At 37.3% G+C, this 25806-nt stretch overlaps 1 protein-coding gene and 1 pseudogene across 6 annotated transcripts in view; one reads left to right on the forward strand and one right to left on the reverse strand.

The window, feature by feature from the left end:
- LOC119530912 lies at window positions 1-24129 on the reverse strand (annotated as a pseudogene).
- The window catches only part of FAM214A (family with sequence similarity 214 member A), a 137446-nt gene that overhangs the window by 40962 nt on the left and 70678 nt on the right, over window positions 1-25806 (forward strand). Inside the window, exon 1 of one of the 6 annotated variants that reach the window (XR_005216461.1) lies at window positions 23031-25542. The exons of 4 other annotated variants lie outside the window; for them this stretch is intronic. Coding sequence is in view for 1 of the 2 variants with exons in the window: in XM_037833929.1 (XP_037689857.1) it covers window positions 25506-25542 (37 nt within the window). In the remaining variant the exon portion in view is untranslated. Of the gene's footprint in view, window positions 1-23030; window positions 25543-25806 lie in introns of those variants that run through there. One more of the 6 variants, XM_037833929.1, reaches the window with a different exon arrangement.

Raw genomic sequence — 25806 nt, forward strand, 5'->3', positions numbered from 1 at the left:
GGGGATTAAGACCCACCTTGAATGGTATGGGTCACATCTCAGTTGAAACAACCTAATCAAAAGGTTGCACCCACAATAGGTCTTATACACAGAGCTAGTATTGTTCCTAAAGCCAGATAGATTTCTTGGATAATCCAAGCAAGGAAGATCACTTAGTCCAACTTGATGAAGCCTATATCCTTTGTGTACTGATGGAAGGCTTGGCACATTTTGCAGCTGGATTTCTGTATCTGACTCTGCTGGTTTGAACAGATGTGGCAAGAGCTAGAACCCTGGCTGAATTTTCCTGGGTGGCTCCAGTAAAGCTTCTGCTAATCTATATTGCTTTCAGGGATGCCTCATATTACCTTTTAGGGAAAGTAAGTTGCTTCCTGATACAGAAGGGGAGTTAGACCCTTTTGTTTTGTAGTATACTGTGAGAGTGTGGTAAAGGTAGCGTACAGTTACTGGTTTTTGGGAAAAAAAAATTAGGCCATGTAAATAGGACAGTTATTTTTAGTTAGGATTTTAGCAGATTTTTCCTTATTTAAGCTTTTTAAAAAGTGTTACTTGGACAAAATGGATTTGAGAGAAAAATGAGTATTAATGAAATGCTGATGTGTTTGTTCAAATTGATAAAAATGTTGGGAAGAATTACATTTTTTTATCCTAAAGTCTTAGGCTGTCTCTTTGGCCATATTTCCTATTACCCTCCCAATACTCTCCCAAGGTTCACTGTACTCTAGCCATATTGGTCTTGCTGTTTCAATCAAACCAAGCACTTTGACATCTTGGGGTCTTTGCATTTGCTGTCACCTTTTGGAATAGAAATCTCATGGTTCTATCCTGCACTTCATTTGGCTTTCTGCTCAGTTGCTGTTTCACTTTCATGATAATGTCCTTTGAGGAACAAAAGTTTTTAATTTTGATGAGGTCCCATTTATCTATATTTCTCTTTTGTTACTTGTGCTTTGGTTGTGAAGTCTAAGAAACCATTGCCTGACACAAGGTCCTGAAGATGCTTCCCTACATTTTCTTCTAGGAGTTTAATGGTTCTGTCTCTTATATTTAGGTCTTTGATCCATTCTGAGTTGATTTTTGTATGAGGTGTGAGTAGGGGTTCAACTTCATTCTTTTGCTAATGAGATCCAGTTTTCCCGGCACCATTTGTTGAAGAGCTTTTTCTTTCCCAATTGAGTGGTGTTTGCTCCCATGTCAAAAATCAGTTGGCTATAAATGTGAGGGTTGATTTCTGAGCTTTTAATTTGATTCAATTGGTCTATATGTCTGTTCTTGTGCCAGTACCATGCTGTTTTGATTACTGTGATTTTGTAATAAGTTCTAAGATAAGGAAGTGTGAGTCTTCCATGAAACACTACTGATTTCTGGGTGTTCATTTTGTACCCTGCCACTTCTCTGAACTTATTATCTCTAGGAACTTTGTTGATTTTTCAGGCTTTTCTGCATATAGGATCATGACATCTGCAAATAGGGAAAGTTTTATTTCTTCCTTTCTAACTTGGATGTCTTTTATTTCTTTCTCTTGCCTAATTGCTCTAGTTAGAACATCCAGTACAGTGTTGAATAATGGTGGTGACAGTGGCCGTTCTTGTCTTGTTCCTGATCTTAGAGGAAAAGCTTTCGGTTTTTCACAGTGACGTAGGATGTTGGCTGTAGGTTTTTCATACATGCACTTTATCATGTTGAGGAAGTTCCCTTCTCTTCCTAGTGTTCTAAGTGTTTTTGTCAGGAATGGTGCTGTATTTTGTCAAATGCCTTTTTGGTATCAATTGGGATCATTTTTTTTTTCCTTCATTCTGTTAATGTGGTGTGTTACATTAATTGATTTTCTTATGTTGAACCACCCTTGCATACCTGGGATAAATCCCACTTGATCATGGTGTGTAATTCTTTTAATGTGCTGTTGGATTCAGTTTGCTAGTATTTTGTTGAGGAATTTTGCATCTATATTCATAAGAGATTGGTCTATAATTTTCTTTTCTTGTGGTATCTATCTGGCTTTGGTATGAGGGTGATGTTGGTCTTGTAGAATGAATTATGGAGTGAGTTTTCCTTCCTCTTCAATTTTGTGAAGAGGTTGAGTAGGATTGGTGTTAATTCTTGGAATGTTTGGTAAATTCCTGTGAAGTCATTTGGTCCTCTGTAAAGCCAGTTGGTCCTGGGCTTTTCTTGGGAGGTTTTTGATGACTGATTCAATCTCTTTGCTAGTTTGTTGAGGTTTTATATTTCTTTTTGAGTCAGTGTAGGTAGTTTGTGTCCATGTGTCCATGTATCTAATTTGTTGGCATACAGTTGTTCATAGTATTCTCATATAGTCCTTTTTATTTCTGTGGGGTTGGTAGTAATGTCTCCCTTTCCATTATGATTTTAGTTTTTTTTTTGTTTTTAATTCATTTTATTGAGATATGTTCACATACCATGCAGTCATACAAAACAAAGTGACATTCGACTGTTCACAGTACCATTACATAGCTGTGCATTCATCACCAACATCAATCCCCAACACCTTCATTACCACATACACAAAAATAACAAGAATAATAATTAAAGTGAAAAAGAGCAATTAAAGTAAAAACACTGGGTGCCTTTGTTTGTTTGTTTCCTTCCCCCATTTTTCTACTCATCCATCCATAAGCTAAACAAAGGGGAGTGTGGTCCATATGGCTTTCCCAATTACATTGTCACCCCCCATGAGCTACATTTTTATACAGTCGTCTTCAAGATTCATGGGTTCTGGGTTGCAGTTTGACAGTTCTGGGTATTTACTGCTAGCTACTCCAATTCACTAGAACCTAAAAAGGGTTGGCTCTCTTGTGCGTAAGAGTGTCCACCAGAGTGACCTCTTGGCTCCTTTTGGAATCTCTGTGCCACTGAAGTTTATTTCATTTCCTTTCACATCCCCTTTTTGGTCAAGAAGATGTTCTCCATCCCATGTTGCTGGGTCTAGATTCCTTCCTGGGAGTCATATTCCACGTTGCCAGGGAGATTTACTTCCCTGGATGTCAGATCCCACATAGTGGGGAGGGCAGTGATTTCACCTGCCAAGTTGGCTTAGTTAGAGAGAGAGGGAGGGCAACATCTGAGCAACAAAGAGGCATTCAGGAGGAGATTCTTAGGTGCAGTTATAGGCAGGTCTACCCTCTCCTTTGTGGTAACAGGCTTCCGAAGTTTTTTGTGTCCTTTTACTTCTTTAGTCTAGCTAAAGTTTTATTGATCTTTTTCAAAGAACCAACTTTTGGTTTTGTTGATTTGCTCTACTGTTATTCTCTATTTCATTTTTCTACTTTAATCTTTGTTATTTCCTTCCTTCTGTTCACTTTTGGTTTAGTATTCTTTTCCAGTTCTTCCAGTTTTAAAATTAGGTCTCTGATTGAAACCTTGTTTTCTTTTTTTAATGTAGGCTTTTAGAGCTATGAATTTACCTCTCAGCACTGCCTTTGCTGCATACTATAAGTTTTGGTTTGTTGTGTTCTCATTTTCATTCACCTCAAGGTATTTTGTAATTTCCCTTGTGAATTCATCTTTAATTCATTGGTGGTTTAAGATTATGGTATTTAATTTTCACATATTTGTGAATTTTCCATTTCTCCCTCTGTTATTGATTACTAGTTTCATTCCATTGTGGTCAGAGAAGATATATTGCATGATTTCAATATTTTTAAATTTATTGAACTTGTTTTCTGACCTAAGATATGGTCTATCTTGGAGGATGATCCAAGTGCACTCAAACAGAATGTATATTCTATTGTTATTGGTTGAAGTGTTCTATATATGTCTGTTAGGTCTAGTTGGTTTACAGTCATTCAAGTCTTATGCTTCTTCATTGATCTTCTGCCTAGATGTTGTATCCATTATTGAAAGTGGTGTGTTAAAGTCTCCTATGATTAATATGGAAAATGACAATCTCCCCTTCCAAATCTGTCCATTTTTGCTTCATATATATTAGGACTCTGCTGTTAGGTGCATACATATTTATAATTATGTATAATTATTGAATGGGTCCCTTTATCAATATATAATGACCATCTTTGTCCCTTGTAACTGTTTTTGACTTAAAGTCTATTTCATCTGATATTATCATAGCTACCCCTGCTCTCTTTTGGTTACTACTTGCATGGTGTATTTTTTCTGTTCTTTCACTTCCAGTCTTCTGTATCTTTGAATTTTAGGTGAGTCTCTTTTAGATAGCAGGTAGTTGCCTTATGCTTTTCAATCCATTCTGCCAGAGTCTGCCTTTTGAATGGAGAGTTTAATCCATTTACATTTAAAGTCACTACTGGGAATGAAGGACTTTTTTCTGCCTCTTTGCTATTTAGACTTGTACGTCTTCAAACCTTTTTTTGTCCCTCAATTCTCCCTTAAATGTCTACTTTTATATTTTAATTTAATTTTTTGTATTGTACCATATTGAGTGCCTTCTCTTTTCTATCTGGATATACTTGTATAGTATATTTTTTCCTCTCCTTTCACTTTCAAACTTCTTATGTCTTTGGATTTAAGGTGAGTCTCTTGCAGAAAGAATATAGTTGGGTCCTACCTTTTTATCCATTCTGCCAGTCTCTGCCTTTTGACTGGGAGTTTAAGCCATTTACATTTAAAGTCACTGCTGATAATGCAGAACTTCCTTCTGCTATTTTGCTATTTAGTCTTTGTAAGTCTTATACCTTTTTTGTCCCTTAGTTATTCTGTTAATGCCTACTTTTATATTTATTTGATTTTTGGGGATTGTCCGATATTGAGTACCTCCTCATTTCTAGCTGGATATATTTTTGTATATTTTCCTTGTGATTACAATTGGGTTAAAATTTAACATCCTAAATATATAACAATATATTTGATACCAATTTGACTTGAATAGCATACATCTAAGTTTTCTTATACCCCACCATTCCCCCACTTTTTTTTTAGTACTTATTACCACTTATATTTTTGTATATGGTCCAAAACCATAGATTTATTATTACTTTTTATGCATTTGCATTTTACCACCTGTAGGAAGTAAGAAGTGGAATTACATAACCAAAAAATACAATGCATTAGTACTGATATTTATAATTACCCAAGTAGTTACCTTTACCAGTGGTCTTTATTTTTTTATGCTGCTTTGATCCACTGTCAATTGTCCTGTCCTTTCAGTTTGAAAAACTCCCTTTAGGCTTGCTTGTAGGGCAGGTCCAGTGTTGATCTGCTTTTGTTTATCTGGGAAAATCTTAATCTCTTCTTCATTTTTGAAGGAAAGTCTCACCGGCCATAAAAATCTTGGTTGGCAATTGTTTTCCTTTAGCCCTTTAAGTATTTCAACCCACTGCCTTCTGGCCTCCATGGTTTCTGATGAGAAATCGGCACTCAATCTAATTGTTACTCCTTTGTACATAACAGGTTGCTTTTCCCTTACAGCTTTCAGAGCTCTGTCCTTGTCCTTTGCATTCGTCAGTTTGGTCAATATGTGATGGGGTGTGTTCTTCCTCAGATTTATCCTGTTTGGTTTCTCTGAGCTTCTTAGATGTGCATATTCATGTCTTTTGCCAAGTTTGGGAAGTTTTCTGTCATTATTTTTTAGACCATTCCTTCTGCTCCTGTGCCAGTTTGGATATATTATGTCCCCCAGAAAAGGCCATGTTCTCTGATGCAATCTTGTGGGGGCAAGTGTACTTAGTCTTGATTAAGTTGGAAACATTGGATTAGGTTGTTTCCATGAAGATGTGACCCACCCAATTGTAGTTGATAACTTTGATTAGATAATATCCATGGAGGTTGTGGCCCCGTCCATTCAGTGTGGGTTTTGATTTGTTTACTGGAGCCCTATAACAGCTCAGACAGAAGGAGCTCAGTGCGCAGTGAGAGAGACCTTTTGGAGAAGGCCATTTTGAAGCCAAAACCCAGGAGCAAGGGGGAGCAGATGCTAGTCTCGTGCCTTTGCAGCTGACAGAGTTTTTCCAGACACTATCGGCTGTCCTTCAGTGAAGGTACCCTATTGTTGATGCCTTTGTTTGGACACTTTCATGGCCTTAGGGCTAACTGTGTATCCAAATAAACCCTCTTTATAAAAGCCAATTCATTTCTGGTATTTTGTCTAATGACAGCATTAGCAAACCGGAACAGCCCCTTCCTTTCTTTTTTCTCCTTCTGGGACTCCCATAATGCATATATTGATGGTGTCCCAGAGGTCTCTTAAGCTATTTTTTATAATTCTTTTTTCTTTCTGTTCTCAGCCTGACTCATTTCAATCATCTTGTCTTTGAGTTTGCTGCTTTTTTCTTCTGCCAGCTCCAATCTCCTGTTGAAACCTTTCTGGGGAATTTTTCATTTCTATTACTGTGGTCTTCATCCCAGTAGTTCTGTTTTTCAAGATTCTCATGTTGTTCATTCATTGTTTTCCTGATAAACTTTGGTTATTTCTCTGTATTTCCTTCATCTCCTTGAATATATTGAAGATCGTTTTTTTCATGTTTTTTTCTGGTATGTCTGCAGTGTGGTCTTCTTCATTGGTATTTTCTCATTTTTTATCCTCTTTCTTTGGATGGGCCATCATTTGCTGTTTGTCTTGTAATCTTTTGTTGGGCACTATACATATTAATACTTTAAAATGTTAACTCAGGGATGTATTTCCTGAGATGTCTTTTCTTGAGTTTGATGGAGATTTTTCTTGTGTGTTTGCCCTCCTATCAGGAAGGTCTGCCCGAAGTGAATATAAAGTGCAGGGTCCTCCCTGTCTTGTCCTGGGCTGTGCTTGCTAGTTGCTTAGGAGTTCCCCTGTTCACAGGCATTTGAATGTCCTCTCTACTTCCCTGGAGATAGACCTCCCTCTCCTGGGTGTTCTATGCTGGATTTATGGTAGATATGCCTTTGCCCCAGGCCATCTACCTACATTTTTTCTTGCATTGCTTTCCTTATTTCAAGCTGGTTTTGCCTGAGGGACAAATTCTGGCAGGTAGGGGCATGCCGGAGAGGAGTTTCCCAAGTCAGTCTTTCTCAGCTGGAAGAAAGCCAAGGACCCACTAAGGGCTCACGGGCTTGCTCCAGGCTGGGTTGGAGAGGGGATGAGGCAGGGTCCAGGAATGGCACCAGGAGCTTCTTCCAGGACTTGCCAAAGGTGCACTTTCTTGACCTGCCCTGCAAATGCAGCCTTTCAGCTGCCCTCTGCAGCTCTGAGGAAGCACAGCTCTTTTAAGTTTCCTCTGCTGCCTTTGTCTGAGATGGGTTGGAATAGTGGCCACACTCACAGCCTTGCCCCCAGCAATTTGAAGTAGCTGACCAAAAGCCGAGATCAGTGATCTGCTTGTGCCCACCATGGATCTTGGGGAAGTGGATTTTTACTTCCCTTTCTGGCACCAGCAAGCTATTCCTGGGGCCAGATGCCATTGTGGCCTGCCACAAGAGTGGGAGCTTGGTGCCAGTAACTTCTGCATAAAGAGAGTAGTTTATTGGCATTATAGTAATTTACCAGTCTCTTCCTCCTGCTTTTCCCTGGATTTTGTACAGTGTTCTACTGGACTCTAGAGTTTCAAAATACCTGATTCAGACAGTTCCTGTCTGTTTAAATAGTTGTTCTGGTGGAGGGACTGATTCCTGGAAATTCTTACTCTACCATTTCCCCTAAACTCCATTTTGAAGTATGAGAAAAATTGTTGATTCCTTTTTGCCGGTATAGTGTTTGTGGTTTGGGAGAGTCATGGCCTCAGATATATTTGGTCCCTAAACAAGGACATTAACATCTCTCAAATTCCCAGGGAGTAGTAAGGAAATAATTATCCTATCCTCTTAAAAAATTACACCAGTAATATGAGTCTTGTCAAAAAAGTACAAAATTCAGATAAGTCAAGAGACAGTGGGGCAGAGGCAGGACAGAATGGCAGCAAAAAAGGTGTGGAATTTAGTTAGTCCTCTAGAACAACTAGTAAATAGTCTGGAACAACTGTTCGGGGACATCAGTGACTGAACACACATTGTCCATCAGCCTGGAATGGGTTGAATGGCTGAGATCACAGCATAGAATTGATAAGTAAAGCTCCCCAAACTGTGGAACTGGTACCCTCCCCACTGGCATGGCATGATGAACTGAAACATTCCCAGTGGAAGAAAGAAGACGGTTACCTGGAGCAAAGGAAAGTAGCTCAACCAAGCTCCAATTGCAGTTTTAATTAACAAATTTGGACTCCTGAATACAAGATACAAGCACAGACAAACCTGGAGCAAGCAGGAAAGAAACCTGAGGTTCCTCCTGGCAGAGAGGAGACAGGGCTGATGAAAACAAAAATGACATAAATAATTAAAACCAAAGGCTTTTAGAGACAGCTGAGCTCAGAATACTGGAAAACTGCTGTGTTCCAAGAACAGGGGAAGAACTGGGTACCAACACCAGTTGATTGGCGAGACTGGGGGCTGGAGACTGGCTCTGGAATGGGGCTTTCTTTCCTTTTTTTTCTCTCTCTCTCATCCCAAGTAGCTCATTAGAGAAAGCCTCAGGCATTTTCAGTTGTCATTCCATACCCAGGCTAGGGTGGAGTTAACAGAGTCAGACAAAGGAGGAATTCAAGTGTAGAATATTAACTCCCAGGAAAAGGGGGACAGGGCCCAGCTCAAGTGGATGTTCTCCCACAGAGAATTCATACCCCAGGGCCTTGGGGTGGGGTGGGGAACAGGAACAACTTAAGCTCGGCTTCTGACACCCTGGGCCCCTGGCCAGGACAGGGTCAGCTAAGAATTAAAGGGGCTGCACCTGTTTACACCAGTGGGTTGCTGTGAGCTGACAAGCGCCACCTGCTGGGCAGATTAGGAAAAGCACAGAATCTAGAGGTCTCACAGGAAAGTCTCACAACTTTCTGGGTCTCACCCTTAGGGAAACCTGATACTAAATACAGCCTCCTCCTGAGACTTGGGCCCATCTGGTGTGGGATAATCTGATTGGTGTAATTGAGGAAACCAGATGCCTAGACAACAAAAAATTATGAATCACGTTGGGAAAAATGAAGATATGGCCCAAAGGAACAAACTTACACTTCAACTGAGATACAGGAATTGAAACAACGAATTATTAATCAAACATACCTCCTAAATCATTTCAAAAATCAAATCAATGAGTTGAGGGAAGATATGGCAAAAGAAATGAAGAATGTAAGGAAAACATTGGGTGAACATAAGGAAGAACTTGAAAGTATGAAAAAACAATTGGCAGAACTTATGGGAATGAAAGGCACAAAGCGAGATGAAAAACACAATGATGACATACAACAGCAGATTTAAAGAGGCAGAAGAAAAAATTCATGAACTGGGGGGCAGGACATCTGAAATCTACACATAAAAGAACAAATAGGGAAAAAGCTGAAAAAATCTGAGCAGTGTCTCAGGGAATTGAATGACAGCATAAAGCAGAATAATGTATGTGTCATGGGTGTCCTGGAGGGAGAAGAGAAGGGAAAAGAGGCAGAATGAATAATGGAGGAACTAATCACTGAAAATTTACAATCTGTTATGAAAGACATAAAATTATAGATCTGAGAAGCACAGCATACCCTAAACAGAATAGATCCAAATAGACTTACACCAAGACACTTCATAATTAGTTTATCAAATGTCAACGACAGATAGCGAATTCTGAAAGTAGCAAGAGAAAAGTGATCTATCACATACAAGTGTAGCTCAATGAGACTATGTGTGGATTTCTCAATAGAAACCATAGAGGCGAGAAGGCAGTGGTGTGATATATTTATTATATTGAAAGAGAAAAACTGCCAACCAAGAATTTTAAATTCAGCAAAACTGTCCTTCAAAAATGAGGGAGAGTTTAAAATATTCTCAGACAATAGACACTGAGAGTTTGTGAACAAGATAACTGCTCTATAGGAAATACTAAAGGGAACACTATAGACAGATAGGAAAAGACAGGAGAGAGAAGTTTAGAGCACAAGATTGGGTGATGGTAGCATGATACATTGTAAGTACACTGAACAAAGATGACTGTGAGTATGGTTGAAAGAGGAAGTTTAGGGGCATGTAGGACACCAGAAGGAAAGATAGACGATAAAGGCTGGGACTGTATAACTTAGTGAAACCTAGAGTGGCCAATGATTGTGATTAAATGTACAAATATGTTTTTGCATGAAGGAGAACAGGTGAATGTCAGCTTTGCAAGGTGTTTAAAAATGGAGCGGTATTGGGGAAAAAATACAATCAATGCAACTAGAGTCTAGAGCTAACGGTAACATGGTTGTGCTGGTTTGAATGTATTGTGTCCCCCAGAAAAAGCCATATTCTTTGATGCAATCTTATGGGGCAGACATATTAGTGGGGATTAAATTGGAGGGTTTGGATTAGGTTGTTTGCATGGAAATGCGCCCCACCCAACTGTGGGTGATGACCCTGGATAATTTCCATGGAGATGTTACCCCATCCATTCAGGGTGGGTCTAAATTAAATCACTGGCGCCATATAAATGAGCTGACAAACAGAAGGAACTCAGTGCAGCTGAGAGTGACATTTTGAAGAGGAGCTACAGCCAAGAGGGACACTTTGAAGAAAGCACAGGAGCTGCAGATGAGAGACGGTTTGAAGACGGCTGTTGAAAGCAGACTCTTGCTCTGGAGAAGCTGAGAGAGGACAAATATCCTTCAAGTGCAACTAAGAGTGACATTTTTGAGGAACTGCAGCCTAGAGAGGAATGTCCTGGGAGAAAGCCATTTTGAAACTAGAACTTTGGAGCAGACACCAGCCACATGCCTTCCCAGCATGAGGGACACAAATGGATATTTTCACAGTGGGGTTTATGGTGTCAGTATTTACGATTTGCAGGGGATGGAGGTGCCCTAAGGGTACACTGACTGATGAACAGAATGACTGATGAACAGTATGGTGTATACATACAATGGAATATTGAGCTGCTACAAGGAGGAGTGAAGTTGTGAGGTGAATGAATGAAATAAACCAGAAATGGAAAGAAAAACATTATAATGCCTTACTAATATAGACTAACTAATAATGTGCAAACTCTGAGAACTGAGTCTGAGAGCATAAGTTTTCAGGGGAAGGCTTATTGTAAAGGTTCCTATATTGTAAGCTTGTTCAGCAATTCTGTTTATTCCTGACTTATAATGGTTATTTCTAAATTCCAAGATGCTGAGCTCTTTGTGTATGATCTGGTGGGTCCCCAGAACTTTGGGTATCTGTGTGACACCCAAGACTCAGAGCCAGAGTCTAGCAGCTATGAATGTCAGCATTACCTTGTACAGCAAATGTTAAGGAGTCTGAAAAAAGAGACCAGACTTCAATTAGAGATATGAGTGAAATGGACTTGGTTAGGACCAAGGTAAATCAGACGAAAGGGTAAAGGACAATAGTGATGGTGTTTTTAAAACGTCAACTTCTGTGTGAGACCAAAGGAAAAGATGTTTATTACGTGTGAAATCTATATTTTTTGTAACACACCGCATTTTAACTTGTGTAGTCAGTTTATTCAAACATCATAATTACATGAACATTGAATAGGGAGTGAAATCTGGTTGGTTTGTACAGGTTAGTGTGAAGCCCCAATACATCCCAGAGTAATTTGGGCAGAGAATAAAAATGGGTTTGCAAAGCCCCCTTGAGGGACTGGGGGAAAATTTGGAAATATTAAATTCTGACAAGCATTGGGGGCTACCACTTTAGAAGGCTGAGCCCTTGATCTTGGGTCTTGCCCTTATGAAGTTTGTTAATGCATAGGAGAGGCTAAGCCTACTTAAAACTGTGACTAAGAGTTACACCCAAAGAACCTCTTTTGTTGCTCAGATGTGGCTGCTCTCTCTAAGCCAACTCTGCAGGTAAACTCATTGCCCTCCCCTCTATGTGGGACATGACTCTGAGGGATGTAAATCTCCCTGGCAATGGACGTGACTTGTGGGGATGAGCTTGGCCCTGGCATTGTGGGATTGAGAAAGCCTTTTTGGGACGAAAGGGGGAAGAGAAATGAAACGGTGGCTGAGATATCTCAAATAGAGTCGAGAGGTCATTTTGGAGGTTATTCTTATGCATTATGTATCCCTTTTGTTGTTAGTGTGTTTGAATAGTTAGAAGGAAATATCTGAAACTGTTGAACTGCAACCCAGTAGCCTTGATTCTTGAAGACGATTGTATAACTGTATGACCGTGTGATTGTGAAAACTTTGTGGATCCCACTCCCTTTATCCAGTGTATGGACAGATGAATAGAAATTTAGGACAAAAAGTGAATAATAGGGAGGGATGGGGGTATGGGATGTTTTGGGTGCTCTTTTTTACTTCAACTTTTATTCTTATTCTTTTTTTGTTGTGGTAATAAAATGTTCAAACATTGATTGTGGTGATAAATGCACAACTATGTAATGGTGCTGTGAACAATTGAACAGTATGTGAATGTATCTCAATAAAACTGAATTTAAAAAAATGTATCTCAATAAAATTGAATTAAAAAAAAAGACAATCCTCAATAGCAATCCTACTACCCTGTGATAACACAGTTAATATTTTGGGGATATCCTTCTATATATGTTTATACATATATGTATTATATTTTTAATTAAATCAAAAGGTACATACTATTAGGAAAACTAATTTTCTGCTTAAAATATTGAATATATTTTCATGTCATTAAATATTCCTCCATACTATATCTTAATGGTTGTACAGTTATCTGTTGCACACATATATCATTTAACCAATCTTGTTTTTGTTGAATATTTAAGATGTTTCCAATTTTTGGCTATTATAAATAACACTATAATTAACAGTCCTATAACTTAATTCTAGTACTGTAATGAACAGTTCCTGTAACTTGGTATACATCCTTATTTTTTTTTCAGACAAAGTTCTATAAATGGAATCACTCCATCAGGGTATGCAAAATTAAGGTTTTGATTTTCAGAAAGTTGCTTTTCAGGAAGTTTTTGCCAATTTATGGTCCCATCAGTAGTATATGAGAAGAAGTTTATTTCTCTTACCTTTCCCAGTTTTGGATGCTGTAAGTATTTTTATTTCTGTCAGTCAGTTTTTATCTGGTATTCTTGAGTTGACTTCCAGGAATGGATCTTTTGGCAACTAGTGAAGTGGAAAGAACATGGGCTTTACAGTTGGATAACTCAAGATTCAAATATCAACACCATCTTTTACTAGCTGGATAAATTTAAGAAAATTACTTAAATGGTCTTAACTTCCTTAAAATCTGTAATATGGGAGGTAAGAATTCTTTTCTCAAAGGTTGTTGTGAGGGTTGAAGGAAATAGCACATAGTAGTATCTTCCTTGATGTCTGGGCATGAGGTGGGCACCAGCTTCCTATGAAAACCCCAAGTTGCCAGGCTCAGAGGATAGGGGCCAGTGTCTCCTAAAACCCATTTTTTCCAAGTAGGATTCTGGAATTTACAGTCAGAATGAAGCCCTGTGACTGTAATCAAGTTTACTAACAGTAGTATTTCATCTGGATTCAATTCAAGCAATTGAGGATAATTTCTAAATCTTTAATTATAATGTCCTCATTTTGAGAGAAGTTGCTGTCATGACAGTTGTGCTCAGCTGCATGATTCTATCAGTCCTGGGTCCTCCTTCTTTAGGGGAGACTTTGCATAGGGCAGAATGTCTTTCTGTGACGTTATAGTCTTGTGTTGATTTCCTTTGTTGATTCAACGATACCTCAGTTTAAAATGCCTCATAATAGAAAAATAATCCTCTGCCTCCCTTATATGGGTAGAATCCAGATTTGCTAACAACTGAATTTGGTTCTTTGTGTCATTAATTTTATTTAAATACATTTGAGTACTACAACTATAACAATGAATAGACATCCTAAAAATGTTTTGGTATCTCACTAAGAAAAATTATGGCTAAACAGTTAAATTGATATGGTAAATGTCATTTTAACAATTAATATGTATAACTCCTTTTAATACATCTTTTACTTGCAAAAGTGTGGATGGTTTTGTAAACATGACCATTGGGCCACATTGTTTTCTCTTCATTCAGTAGTACTTATTGATGAACTGTCCTGTGCTAGGACCTGTGTATAGTGTATAGATTATATAGATATATATTGTATCCTCTGATTTACAGAAATTATAATCCAGGAAAGAAAGTAGGTACACAAACATAGTAGATTTGATAACTGAATGGGTGGTAAAAATAATGTCTGTTACCAGAGTTCAGAAGGAATGATTAATTTCATCTGTGGTGATTAATTTCAGGACAGAAACTGTCTTTTGGCAGAGATTACAGCTGTATTGAGCTTTAAAGGACAGATACGATTTGGATAGATGGAAATTACAGAGATTGAGAGTAAGAGGGGATTGCTGGAAGGCAACTGGAAGAGATAACATTCTGAGTAGAGGCATTGGGAAGATAAGGGGTGAAGACAGACTACAGGTGATGGCGGGTAAACTAATATAAATTGGAGCGGTTGTTTAGGAAATGTAGAGTTTGGGGGATTTAAATGTCAGAAGTTTGAGCTCCCTTCATTTGATAGTGGGGCACTGTGCTCGTTTGGATATATTATATCCTCCAAGAAAAAGCCATGATTTTTTAATCTAATCTTGTGGGATATTTGGATTAAGTTGTTTCCATGGAGATGTGACACATCCCTGTGGGTGATAACTTTGAGTGGATTATTTCCATGGAGGTGGGTCTTGATTAGTTTATTGGGAGGAGGGTCATTCAGGAGAGGACTTTCCCAAATCAGTCATTCCTACCCAAAACAAGGCCAGGGACTCATGAAGGGGGTGTAGTCTGTCTCCAAAATGCTCTAGGCAAGGGGTCAGGAGGGGGGCCAAAGCTTCTTGCAGAGCTCGATGAAGCTGAGCTTTGGTTGCCTGCCCAGCAGATGCAGCCCTGGGGAATCATAGTATCTTTAAGTCTCCTCTGCTTGGCCTTTGTCTTGGGCAGGTTGAAGTAATGGCCGAAGCTGCCTTTGCCTAGGGAGGGTTGAAACAGTGGCTGCCCTCAGAATGGGACCCCCAGAATCCAAAACTGCTAATCAAAACCCATGATTAGTGATCTGTCATTCCAGTCCCTAGTCTTAGGGAAAGTGATTTTTATGTCCCTTTCTGTCACTGCAGTCTAGCCAGGGGCAGGACCCCACAGTGGCTTGCCACAAGAGAGGGGGATGGGCACCGGTAGCTGCTCTGTGGAGAGAGCAGTTAATTTTTCTTTACTGTAATTTTTCAGCCTCTTCCTCCTGCTCTTCTCTGGATGTTGTACAGGGTTCTTTTAGACCCCGGAGTTTCAACATAGTTGTTTCAGACAGTTCCTGCCTGTTTAATAGTTGTTCTGGTGGAAGGACTGAGTTCTGGAGCTCCCTACTCTGCCATCTTTCCACAGTCCTCTTAGCCCTAAAATAGTATTTGATTCTGGATATATTTTCAATAAATGTTACCTATTGTTATTATATTAACATTGCTTCAACAAGTAAAATAATTATGTATTCAAAGTGCACTGAAGGACATGCCCAAAGGAATAAGAGGGAGACGGCATGCTGAGGGTGGGAGATGCCCTCTTTGGTTAGCACTGTTAGGTAAGGCCTCTCTGAGAAAGTAAGCTAAGAATGAGAAGGAGCCAGCTGTGTAAGGAGTAAGGGGAAGAACATTCCAGGCAAGGGAGTAACATGTGCAAAGTTTCTGAATTTAGAAAGAACCTGGCATGTTCTAGGATCTGAAAGAAATCCAGAACACAATTTGTGCTTTCTTCGTGTACTTATTTTAAAATGTCTCTTTCACCAGGATATTTGTTCCTCAGGGACAGGTACCATATCTACCTTCTTTCCCTCACACTTGTCATGGTGTTTGGCACAAATTTGGCATTTATTACATGTTTTGGGGCCAAAAAAAAAAAAAAGTAAGTGGCTATTGCTTCTTTAATTCCCTGCCTTGTGGGTGAGGACTTAATTTTTCTCCCCCCACCCCCCATTCAGACAAGTACAAGCTGGGATGTGGAGTAAGTTGCATATGATAACTTTTTTTAGAAACAGGTAATTGAAAACTAACAATTTTATTTATTTTCTTTTTATTTTAATTCATTTTTGTTGAGATATATTCACATACCATGCATACAAAGCATACATTCAGTTGTTTACAGTGCCATTATATAGTTGTGCGTTCATCACCAAAATTAATTTTTGAACACTTTCATTACCACATACAGAAAAATAATAAGAGTAAAAATTAAAGTGAAAATAACACAATTTTAAAGTATTTCAAATTTGTAAATTCTAAAATATCATAAACTTTTTATTTGGATCACATCAGTGAGATTCACGGAATAAAAAGTCACATTAAAAATTGAAGTATTTGAGTTAACCATTTTATATGGGATGGGTTAAAGGCTACCTGGGATGATCCTGATTTATGCCTGTTGTCCCTGTGTCCTATCCTCTTTCACAACTTGTCTCATCTCCTTTCACTCTAAATGCATCAATGTTTGGACAACAAATTTTACGGTCACCCTAATTATTAGCTGTTTTGCTGTTCTTCTAGTGCACTCAAATCTTGTCTTCCATTAATTGATATTTCATTCTGTACTTTTAAGTATAGATGGAGATAGACAATTTGCTGTGTCTTGTAGGATGCTGCTATGTCCTGTAGGATGTTGCATCTAATATTTTATAACTTATATGGATGCTTTAGTAAATTAAGGGATTGAAAACATGCAGTGCTTATTTTGATTTAGGAGAAAACACTTGTACTTTTTCAGAAATATTTGATTTCTAAAATGTTTTTTTTTTTACCAAAATGCACATATTTTAACAAAACGATCTTTTTATACAAAGTGATCTGAATTCTTACGAATAGTGCCTTTTGGCAATAACAGTTATATTGCTTAAGTATGATTTGTCATTTTTAAGAATTTATTATTTGATATTGTAAAACTTTGGGCATTTGGACCCCTTTCACTCTCTTCATCTCTGAAACAAATAATTCATTTAGCATCTACTCGGTTCCTAGCATTTATGTACTAGAAATGCAATGATAAGCAAGAACTAACATGGCCTCTGCCCTCATGAAACTTGTAATTGGATGTAGTTTTTCCCGACTTTCTTCCAAGTCAACAGACAAATCAGGAGTGGTGGTTACCCTGTGCTGTTTTGGAAGAGCAGAGACTGGCCAGAGGAAGGGAGTATCATATGGGGTGCACAGACTTTCAGAACCCTGTAACTCAACTGTCTCTTTCTATTTGTGGTGGCCTCAGATATTTTTTGATTTGACTATGGGGTGTGTATTTGTGTGTGTGTGTGTGTGGGGTAGTAGATGTTCTGTTTTATTTTGCTTTTGAAAATGAAGAAAAGAAATTTATTCTCAGCAAGTGTAGGTTTCAATTGAGGTACTCAGTTTATGAGGACTTATTGATTTCCCCCTCTAGGCTATGCAGCTAAAATCTTCCCGCTTATAAATGGTTAGAAATGTTTGAGGTATTCAAATAAGTATTTTCCACTGGCTTGCTGGGTGAAATAATTATATAAACTTAAATTACATTGAAAATGGAGAGCTTTAATAGAAAAGTTGATTGTAGCATTTGCAAGAAGGAAATAAATTCTCTCTCTCTACATGGAAATAGTTATTCAGTAGTACAGAATTTATGCATTTTGCATCTTGAGGGATCTGTTAACATATGTATCTCCAACAGTGCAGTGTCACCTAATAAAGGAAAGTCTGGGGCAGACTGTGAGGAATGTAAATTTTGGTTGTAAATTTCTAGCAATAACTTCTCAAATGCTTGTTTAGTTAAATAATACCTAATATCAATCTTTAATATGTGCTTTAAGGTCCATGTTGCTTGAATGTGGATATTGGTGGGAGCAATGTAGAGGATGGTGATAATTGAGAGACAGTATCATACGGAGCAGTGGCTTTAAAATTTTGTGACTGCAGTCCACAATTAGAGATAACATTTGATGGGTTAGCAACACTCCTCCCCTTACCCCTGCAACAACAACAAAAAACAAGTCATTACTCAACCTTAGTACATGCAATGATGGCTAATGTTTTCTTTTTCCATTCTATTAAAAAGAAAAGAGGTAGTCCTAGCCCCCTAAATTAATTTCACAGCTTATTAATCCTACAGTTTGAAAAACATTGTCATGGGCGTTAAGATCATAGATTTTAGCACTAGAATTAGCACTAGAAAGACCAAGTTCTGTCCCCTGTTCTGTGTAAGCTTGATCAAGTTACCAAACTCCTGAACTTCAATTTTTTCACAGGTAAAAATGGGGATAATAATGGTATACATTTCATAGGTTTATTATGAATATTAAATTATATAACTTGAGTAAAGTAGTCATGACAGGCATTTAATCAAAATAGCCATTTATTATGTGCTTATCATCTCCAAAGTTTGTTAGTTTAGGGAATCAGGAGGTTGCCATTGATAATAATGGGGAATCTTATTCAGAGAAAATTAATTCAGTTTCAGATATGTCTGAGTTTGAGGTATTATGGGTGGCCAGAAGAGTTTACTCATATCATTTGGAAACAAGCCTGTATGAAATAGCCAAATTTTTAAAATGCAAGTAAACAGCATTAAATAAGGTCTGGGGACTTAATGATTGAGATTTTCATAAAGCTACATGGAGTTTACTTAATTCTTCACAACTGTTTCACTCTACCAGAATTAAACTAACATTCTCAAATTTTAAATGAGGGATCTGTCATTTGTATGACTATTACCATAATTAATAGAGGTAATAATATCTACTGCTAGTGATATGATAGTTGTGTGGGAAAAACATAGGACTTGGAGTTAAACCTAGGTTAGGTTTTTCTAACTAGGACACCTGCCATCTCCCTCATCTCCATGCTTCAGTTTCTTCACGTATAAAATATTCTTATTTAATAAAGTTGTGATTGTCAAAGGAGACAGTGAATGTTGGATACTTTATCTCCTTAAAAATACTTTCAGTAAAACACCATTCTATCAGAAGAAAAAATTGATATTTATTCTAGATTTTTATGATTGAAATGAGCATTGCATTTTTAAAAATCAGTTTTATTCCCATGTGATACAGTCCATCCAAAGTGTACAATCAGTGGCTCCCAGTAGAATCAAAGAGTTGTGCATTCATCACCACAATCAATTTGAGAATATTCTCATTGTTCCAAAAGAAAAATCCCATATCCTTATACCCTCCTGTTATTGAAGCTTAGCATTGGTATAGTACCTTTGTTACAATTTGTGAAATATTACAATATTACTGTTAGCTATAGTTCATATTTGGTGCTTAGTTCTATTTTTCCCAGATATCACCCTGTTAGTAATACCTTATAATAGTGACATACATTTGTTCTAGTTCATGAAAGAGCATTTTTGTATTTGTACAATTAAACCACTGTCGTCATCCACAACAGGATTCACTATGTTACACAGTCCCATGTTTTATCCTGTAGCTTTCCTTTTAGTGACACTGAGGAACCTAAACTTTCCCTTTTAACCATAATCACACCCATATTTCAGTGCTGCTAATTACACTCACAGTAATGTGCTACCATTACCTCTTTCCATTTCCAAACATTTCCAAACAACCTTATTAAAAATTCTGTGCAAATTAAACATCAGCTCTCCATTCTCTCCCGTCGTTCTATCTTCTAGTAACCTATACTCCAAGTGTTTACTCATTATAATTAGTTCATATTAGTGAGACCATATAATATTTGTCCTTTTTTGTCTGTCTTATTTCACTGAACCTAATGTTCTCAAGGTTCATCTCTGTTATAGCATGCATCAGGACTTCATTCCTTCTTACAGCTGACTAATATTTCCATTGTGTGAATGTACTATGTTTTGTTTATTCATCAGTTAATGGCTACTTGGGTTTTTTCCATCTTTTAGCAATTGTGAATAATACTGCTATGAACATCATTTTGCAAATGTCTGTTCATGTCCCTGCTTTCAGTTCTTCTGAGTCAATACCTAGTAGCGGGATTGTTGGATCATATGGCACATCCATACTTAGCTTTCTGAGGAACCGCCCAAGAGTCTTCCATAGTGGCTGTACCATTCTGTATTCCCACCAACAGTGAATGTGTTCCTATTTCTCCATATCTTCTCCAACACTTGTAGTTTTGTGGGGTTTTTTGATAGTGGCCATTCTGTTAGCTGTGAAATGATACCTCATTGTGGTGTTGATTTGCCTTTCCCTATACCTAGTGAAGTTAAGATATTTTCATGTACTTTTAAACCATTTGTATTTCCTCTTTTGAAAAGTGTCTATGCAAATCTTTTGCCCATTAAATTTGGTTGTTGAATTGTAGGACATAGCATTCTTTATAATAGCAGGAGATTGACAAAATCCCAGAACACATCTTTAAATAAGTAAGGGTGTGGTTAAAGGGGAATCCATGTGCATTTTGGCACACTTTATTTCATTATAGTGGCATTAATTTATAAAGACTGAGTATTATAGGAAATTAAAAATGAGTTCATATATCTGGTCTTGATACTTAATTAAAGCTGAGTAGTGTGTGTACAAGATATTATTAGGCAAAGTGTTTGTCCAGTAGCTTAGATTATAAATAACTCCTGTTCTAGCTCGTTTTAAACAATGTAGTATGAATGATGCCAAGAAAACAGACTAGAACATTTTCTTCTCTCCAAGATTGTAGATTTTGTAAACAAGGCTCTGCTCCTGGAACTAATCTAGGTCATCATAACCCAAAATCTTTTGAAAGATGATAACCCTAATTAAGTCTTTTAGGTACTTTTTAATATTTTAATTTTAAGAATCTGCTTACTCTCTTAAAATACAATATTTTTGGATTGCAGTTTGGCCACTTGGCTCGTTTGTACCATGTCATAATGAATCCAAATCACTGGGTAAAGATTTCAGTGATAATGATCGCTAGGAATCTCTGTGAATGGAAATTAATGTAATTTATTACAGTTTAATTTATCCCATTATTGACTTAACAGCATATTTGTTTTTTTCATAGAAATTCTTATTTAATTGAGGAAGAAGCCATAAATTTCCCTGTTTTCCACAACTGTTAACAATGTTAAATTTTAGCTGTTAAATTTTAACTTTTGAGCTATTAAATGTGTCAATTGACATTATTTAAGAAACTTTTCAAAATATCAGTGCTATAGTAACTTTCTTTTACTATTCAAGATTTAAATTTTTTCCCAACTTAGGGCACTACTAACATATTGCCCTTTCTTTGCCCTTTCTTTGTTGGGGAGTACCTGTGTGTGTGTGTATGCTTGCATGCATGTATATTGGCACATTTGCCCTTTATTGACAGGAATCCTATAGAGCTGATATTTGCAAAGGAAAAAAGGAAACATAAATTGTTTGAAAGCCAAGTACTAGACTAGATGGTTTATAGCCCGAAATTATGTACATTTTAAAGATGAAGAAATAGGTTCAGATAGGTTAAATATTGTGATACCACAGCTTATAAGTGGAAAGAACTTGAACCCCTGCACTATCTGGTTCTTCTGCATTATGTCTTGCTGCCTTTAAGGGACCTGTCCAGTGGTGAGGTTGGATTTTGTGCAAATATGTTTACACTGTCACAGCTGGACTTTTCCCCTATTCCCCAGAAGGCTACCAGAAATGATGATAGTACTATTTGTGCATAGCATATTACTGTTTTCATAACCATTTTATCCTATCGTATTTGATCCTTACAACAGACCAACATTGTAGGCAACAAAAGAATGGCTCCTGACTTAGAAATGAGGAATTTCAGAAAAGTGGGCAAGGTCACAAAGGCTGTTGAAGGTAGTGTTTGGTCAGGAACCCAAATCTGTGATTCCTGGTTTAGTGTACTTTTCTGCTTCCTTTCACTTTCTTTTGATTATGTGTATGATCTGTGATCATGAAATAGTGAAGTTTTACAAATTGAACCTTTTATTGTTATCCTCATGGTCATCCTCCATTCTGGCTGCCTGTTTAGCAGTCAAGTCTTGTTTTCCTGTGTTATAAGTCGAGTATTAACATCAGTCAGTTTTGAGGTGTAATAGGCATGTGGTGGTGGTTACTGAATGAGTTATAAATGGAAAATGTTAATTTGAGATTCTTGCATTTAAACTTTATTCTTGATTGATATCATATTTGCCTTATGGAAATGTATATAAGAAAGAATTTGTTAAGGGAAGAACAGTATGCTTAAGAGCACACATTTTAGATTCAGGAAGACTGAAATTTGAATCCTGGCTCAACCCACTTGGTTCTGTGGGGCTTTGGGCTCATAATAGGCCAGTTTCTGCATCTGTGGGAATAATAGAGGAGATGGGTGTATAAAGGGGTTAGAACCATGCCTGGCCCATGGGCATGCATATGTAGTAGCCATTTAATCATTACCTTTGAAGTGTATTTTTTTCCAACTAATAATAGTTCTTTCTGTTTAGAAAGTGTCGAAGATAGCATGATTATCTCTAAAAGTAGCTTACTATCAGTAGATCAATTATTTCTGCTAATAAAGGGCATAGATGATCTGAAACAGTGAATATTTGAAATTTTCCCATTTTATATTGGAATATAGTTTCAGAAGTCTTGCAGAAGACCTCTTTCCTATTTATTTCTTTACTTCAGAATAATATAAGTAATATTTCTTGAACTGGTCCATTTAGAGAGCACACTTATGACCATGCTAGGTGGGGTGCAGGGGAAGAAGGGTCTGTCATGGTTGAAGGTTGGGAGTTGATAACCTGGGACCAGCACTTATTGTAGAATTTCATATTATTCATATTCTTAGCCTGTAGACCTTTGAGATTTATGAAGTAGATAATATGCTCCTTTTTTTATATAGCTTTGTGTGCCAAGATGAGCAAACCAGGGACAAGAAAGCCTTCTTCAAAAATATATAAAGTGCCATTCTGAAAGTTATTGTCAATGCAGAGTAAACAATTCACTAAATAAAACTATTTCTCAATTGAATTTTAATTTTTATGGTGGCATGTCTTTTGGAGTGCACTTTATTCATTTGTGATCACATACTTCTGACTAAATAAATTTAATATTTTTTCTTTTAAGTTCTCTTTCAACATGAAGTTTACCAATAGTTTTAGGTTATAGATCTAGGGTATCATTATCCTTTAACTAAAAAATTTAAGGATATATAACTGAAAGGAAATATTCCAAAAACAATGTAGGGATTATATATTATTTTTCAAAGGTATATGAAAAGCTTAATTTTGAACTATAAATACATTAATATAAATTTTGAAGAATTTGATATCTTTTGACTTCTGGTTGTATGACTTGGGTAAAGAAACCTTTAGAACTAATTTTATTTTTTGAACAACAAAGATAATGATACTTAGTCTATTCACCTTGCAGAGTTGTGAAACCAAATCAGATATTTTGTAGCATAAATCAGGCATGATGCTGGGTACTTTACATCCATTGATAAGTTATTCAACACATTTTTTGAGAGCCTAAAATGCTCCAGGCACACAGCTGGGTGCTAGGGTTAAAGCAATGAACTAGACAGACATGGTACCTCCCTTTAAAGCACTTAATAGTGTGATGGAGGAGCCTGTCACGAAACCATTCATTTTGCAAATCTTTATTTAATTTTCTGTGGACTAAGTACCAAGAAAAAGAGTACAGAAAGCCTGAGACTAGTCTTGGATCAGCGAAGATGCCCTGGAGAAGAAAAATTCAGGCTGAGACGTATTAGTTGAAGAGGAAGTAGGAGAGCACTCCAAGTAGAGGGGGAACAGCATTTGCAAAACCTGTTGAGTTTTAAAGAAGCTTGAGGGATCTTAACCAGAAAAAGACCTGCCTGGCTAGCAGAGAGCACCCTTTAACCTTCGTGATAGACCATGAGTTAACTTCATTTTACAGATAAAGAAACTGAAGGTCGGAATGGTTGTCATTTGTATAAGATCTCACTGTTAGTAAATGGCAGAACTTAGATTGGCCTGCCTCCAAAATCCTTGCTCTCCTACCACACCGTTCTTTCTCAGTCATCTATCTCACAGGGGTGTTGTGTTCTAAAACGATCTCCCTTCTTGTCATTTCCCAGAGGGCTTAGTAATTCTCTGGCCAGTTGTGGGGCCAGTGATCAGATTCTTTATTTATACAAAAGTAATAATGAGTTTAACTCTTACAGGTTGCATTTATTTGTATACTGCAGAATCCCAAGAGTCCTGGAAACTTCTTCAAGGGTAGGAAACTTACATGAAACTGCAGTGCTGTTCATGGTTCCTTGTTTAAAAATAGCACCTCATGGTGCTCATTAACTCTCTAATAAGTCAAGCATCAAGAAGTGACTGGTGGTGGGGTGCTTTAGCAGTGCCAACATTTCCATCAGCCTCTACTCCCTACCCCCAAGACATTCCAGATAAACAAAGATCTGAGTAATAAACAGCATGCTTCTTCTGTAACCACAGCATCCTCCTACGAACTTCTCTGTAGAAATAGGGAAAATAAAAAGAGTTTCATTGCTTTGAAAGGTTCAGAACCTCTATCCTAGTTCATATGATGTTCAGGGAAATATTTCTGAAATTAGAAAATTTTCAGATCCTTCATATCTGCTCATCTTCTATCACCTTCACTGGTATATAACTTCCTAAATTGGGGAGAGATTATTTTTGTTGTTAAAGCTTGGGGGGATAGTGTGGACTTGTACTTTGAAGCCCAGTACAGTACTTGAAACCTGAAAAAGTCTCCCATACCCACATATCCTCAGGTAATTTTATGATAGAGATAGCTGGATGAATTTAGGCTAATTGTCATTGTCCTCTTATGTAAGAAGAAATGTTCTAATGCTAACTCCTAGTTAAATCTTTTATTGTCAGACTTTACTAAATAACCTATTATGTTTCTTTTAAAAATCTTTTTACAGTCAATCCATTAATCTCAATTTTTCTTGCCCTTTTAAAAGGCACTGCATAAATTGGAGGGGGACTATATTTCTGACTCAATCACATTTTAAATATCTAAATGGTTTGTGTTTTTCTAGGAATTTATAAAGTTCATTGTAAAGTAACTCATAGTATTAAGTAAATGGAGATTGATGGCTTCTGATTGTTTTTGTTTTCATGTTTTAAGAGAGTTTCACTCGTAGGACCTGATTTACTCGAAGTACGAAGGAATAAATTGATTCCTTCACTACTCTCCTTTGTCCTGAGTTTTATGTGAAATACTGATTGAAATAAATGTTTAGCTATTGAACAACTGCTTCCTTTTTAGAAGCAACTAGAGAAACAGATTTTAGTGGCTCAGACTAGAATACTTTGTCATTTTCGTTCTGTTCTTTCCTTTCAAGTTGCCTAAACACAGCTGAGTAAGAGGAGCAAAGAAAACATGATAGTGCTGCCAAGTCGACAGGAAGCTGTAGTGGACCTAGCAAGCAGGGGAGGTTGAACACACCCTCTGTCCAATCAGCTGTGAGTGCTGTTGCTATGTGCGCTCTTTCTCTGCTGCCTTTGTGAGAAACCCTACACAGAGGGAAGCGGAATAAGCGCCCAACGCTGAACATTTGTTTTAACCACTGCAGACATCTGGATCCCTCAGTTACTGACAGTATAGCTATTGATAGCCAGAAGGCAACTTCTTTTATACAAGGATTCCAGTATGGTTTTCAGTGGAAACAAAGGGCTTCACAGAGAAGGTGTGTAATGAAGTGTTTTAACGGCCTTATTTTTAAGCGTCCAGTTTTCTGTAGCTGTTTACCAGTTGTGGCGTTTGTTTCACATGAATTTTTAATAAATAGGTTCAGGAAATTGATCTCACTTTGAAAAACATTGAACTTAGGGGAATTTTCTTTAGCTCCACATAGCCTGTTTTCTTTGAACAGCATTGCTTAAGATTATTAAAATGCTTATCTGAATAATGAGTAGGAAGAAAAGAAACCAAAATACAATGTGCTTATTTT

This window comes from Choloepus didactylus, chromosome 4 (genome assembly GCF_015220235.1).
Source record: "Choloepus didactylus isolate mChoDid1 chromosome 4, mChoDid1.pri, whole genome shotgun sequence".
NCBI classification, from domain to species: Eukaryota; Metazoa; Chordata; class Mammalia; order Pilosa; family Megalonychidae; genus Choloepus; species Choloepus didactylus.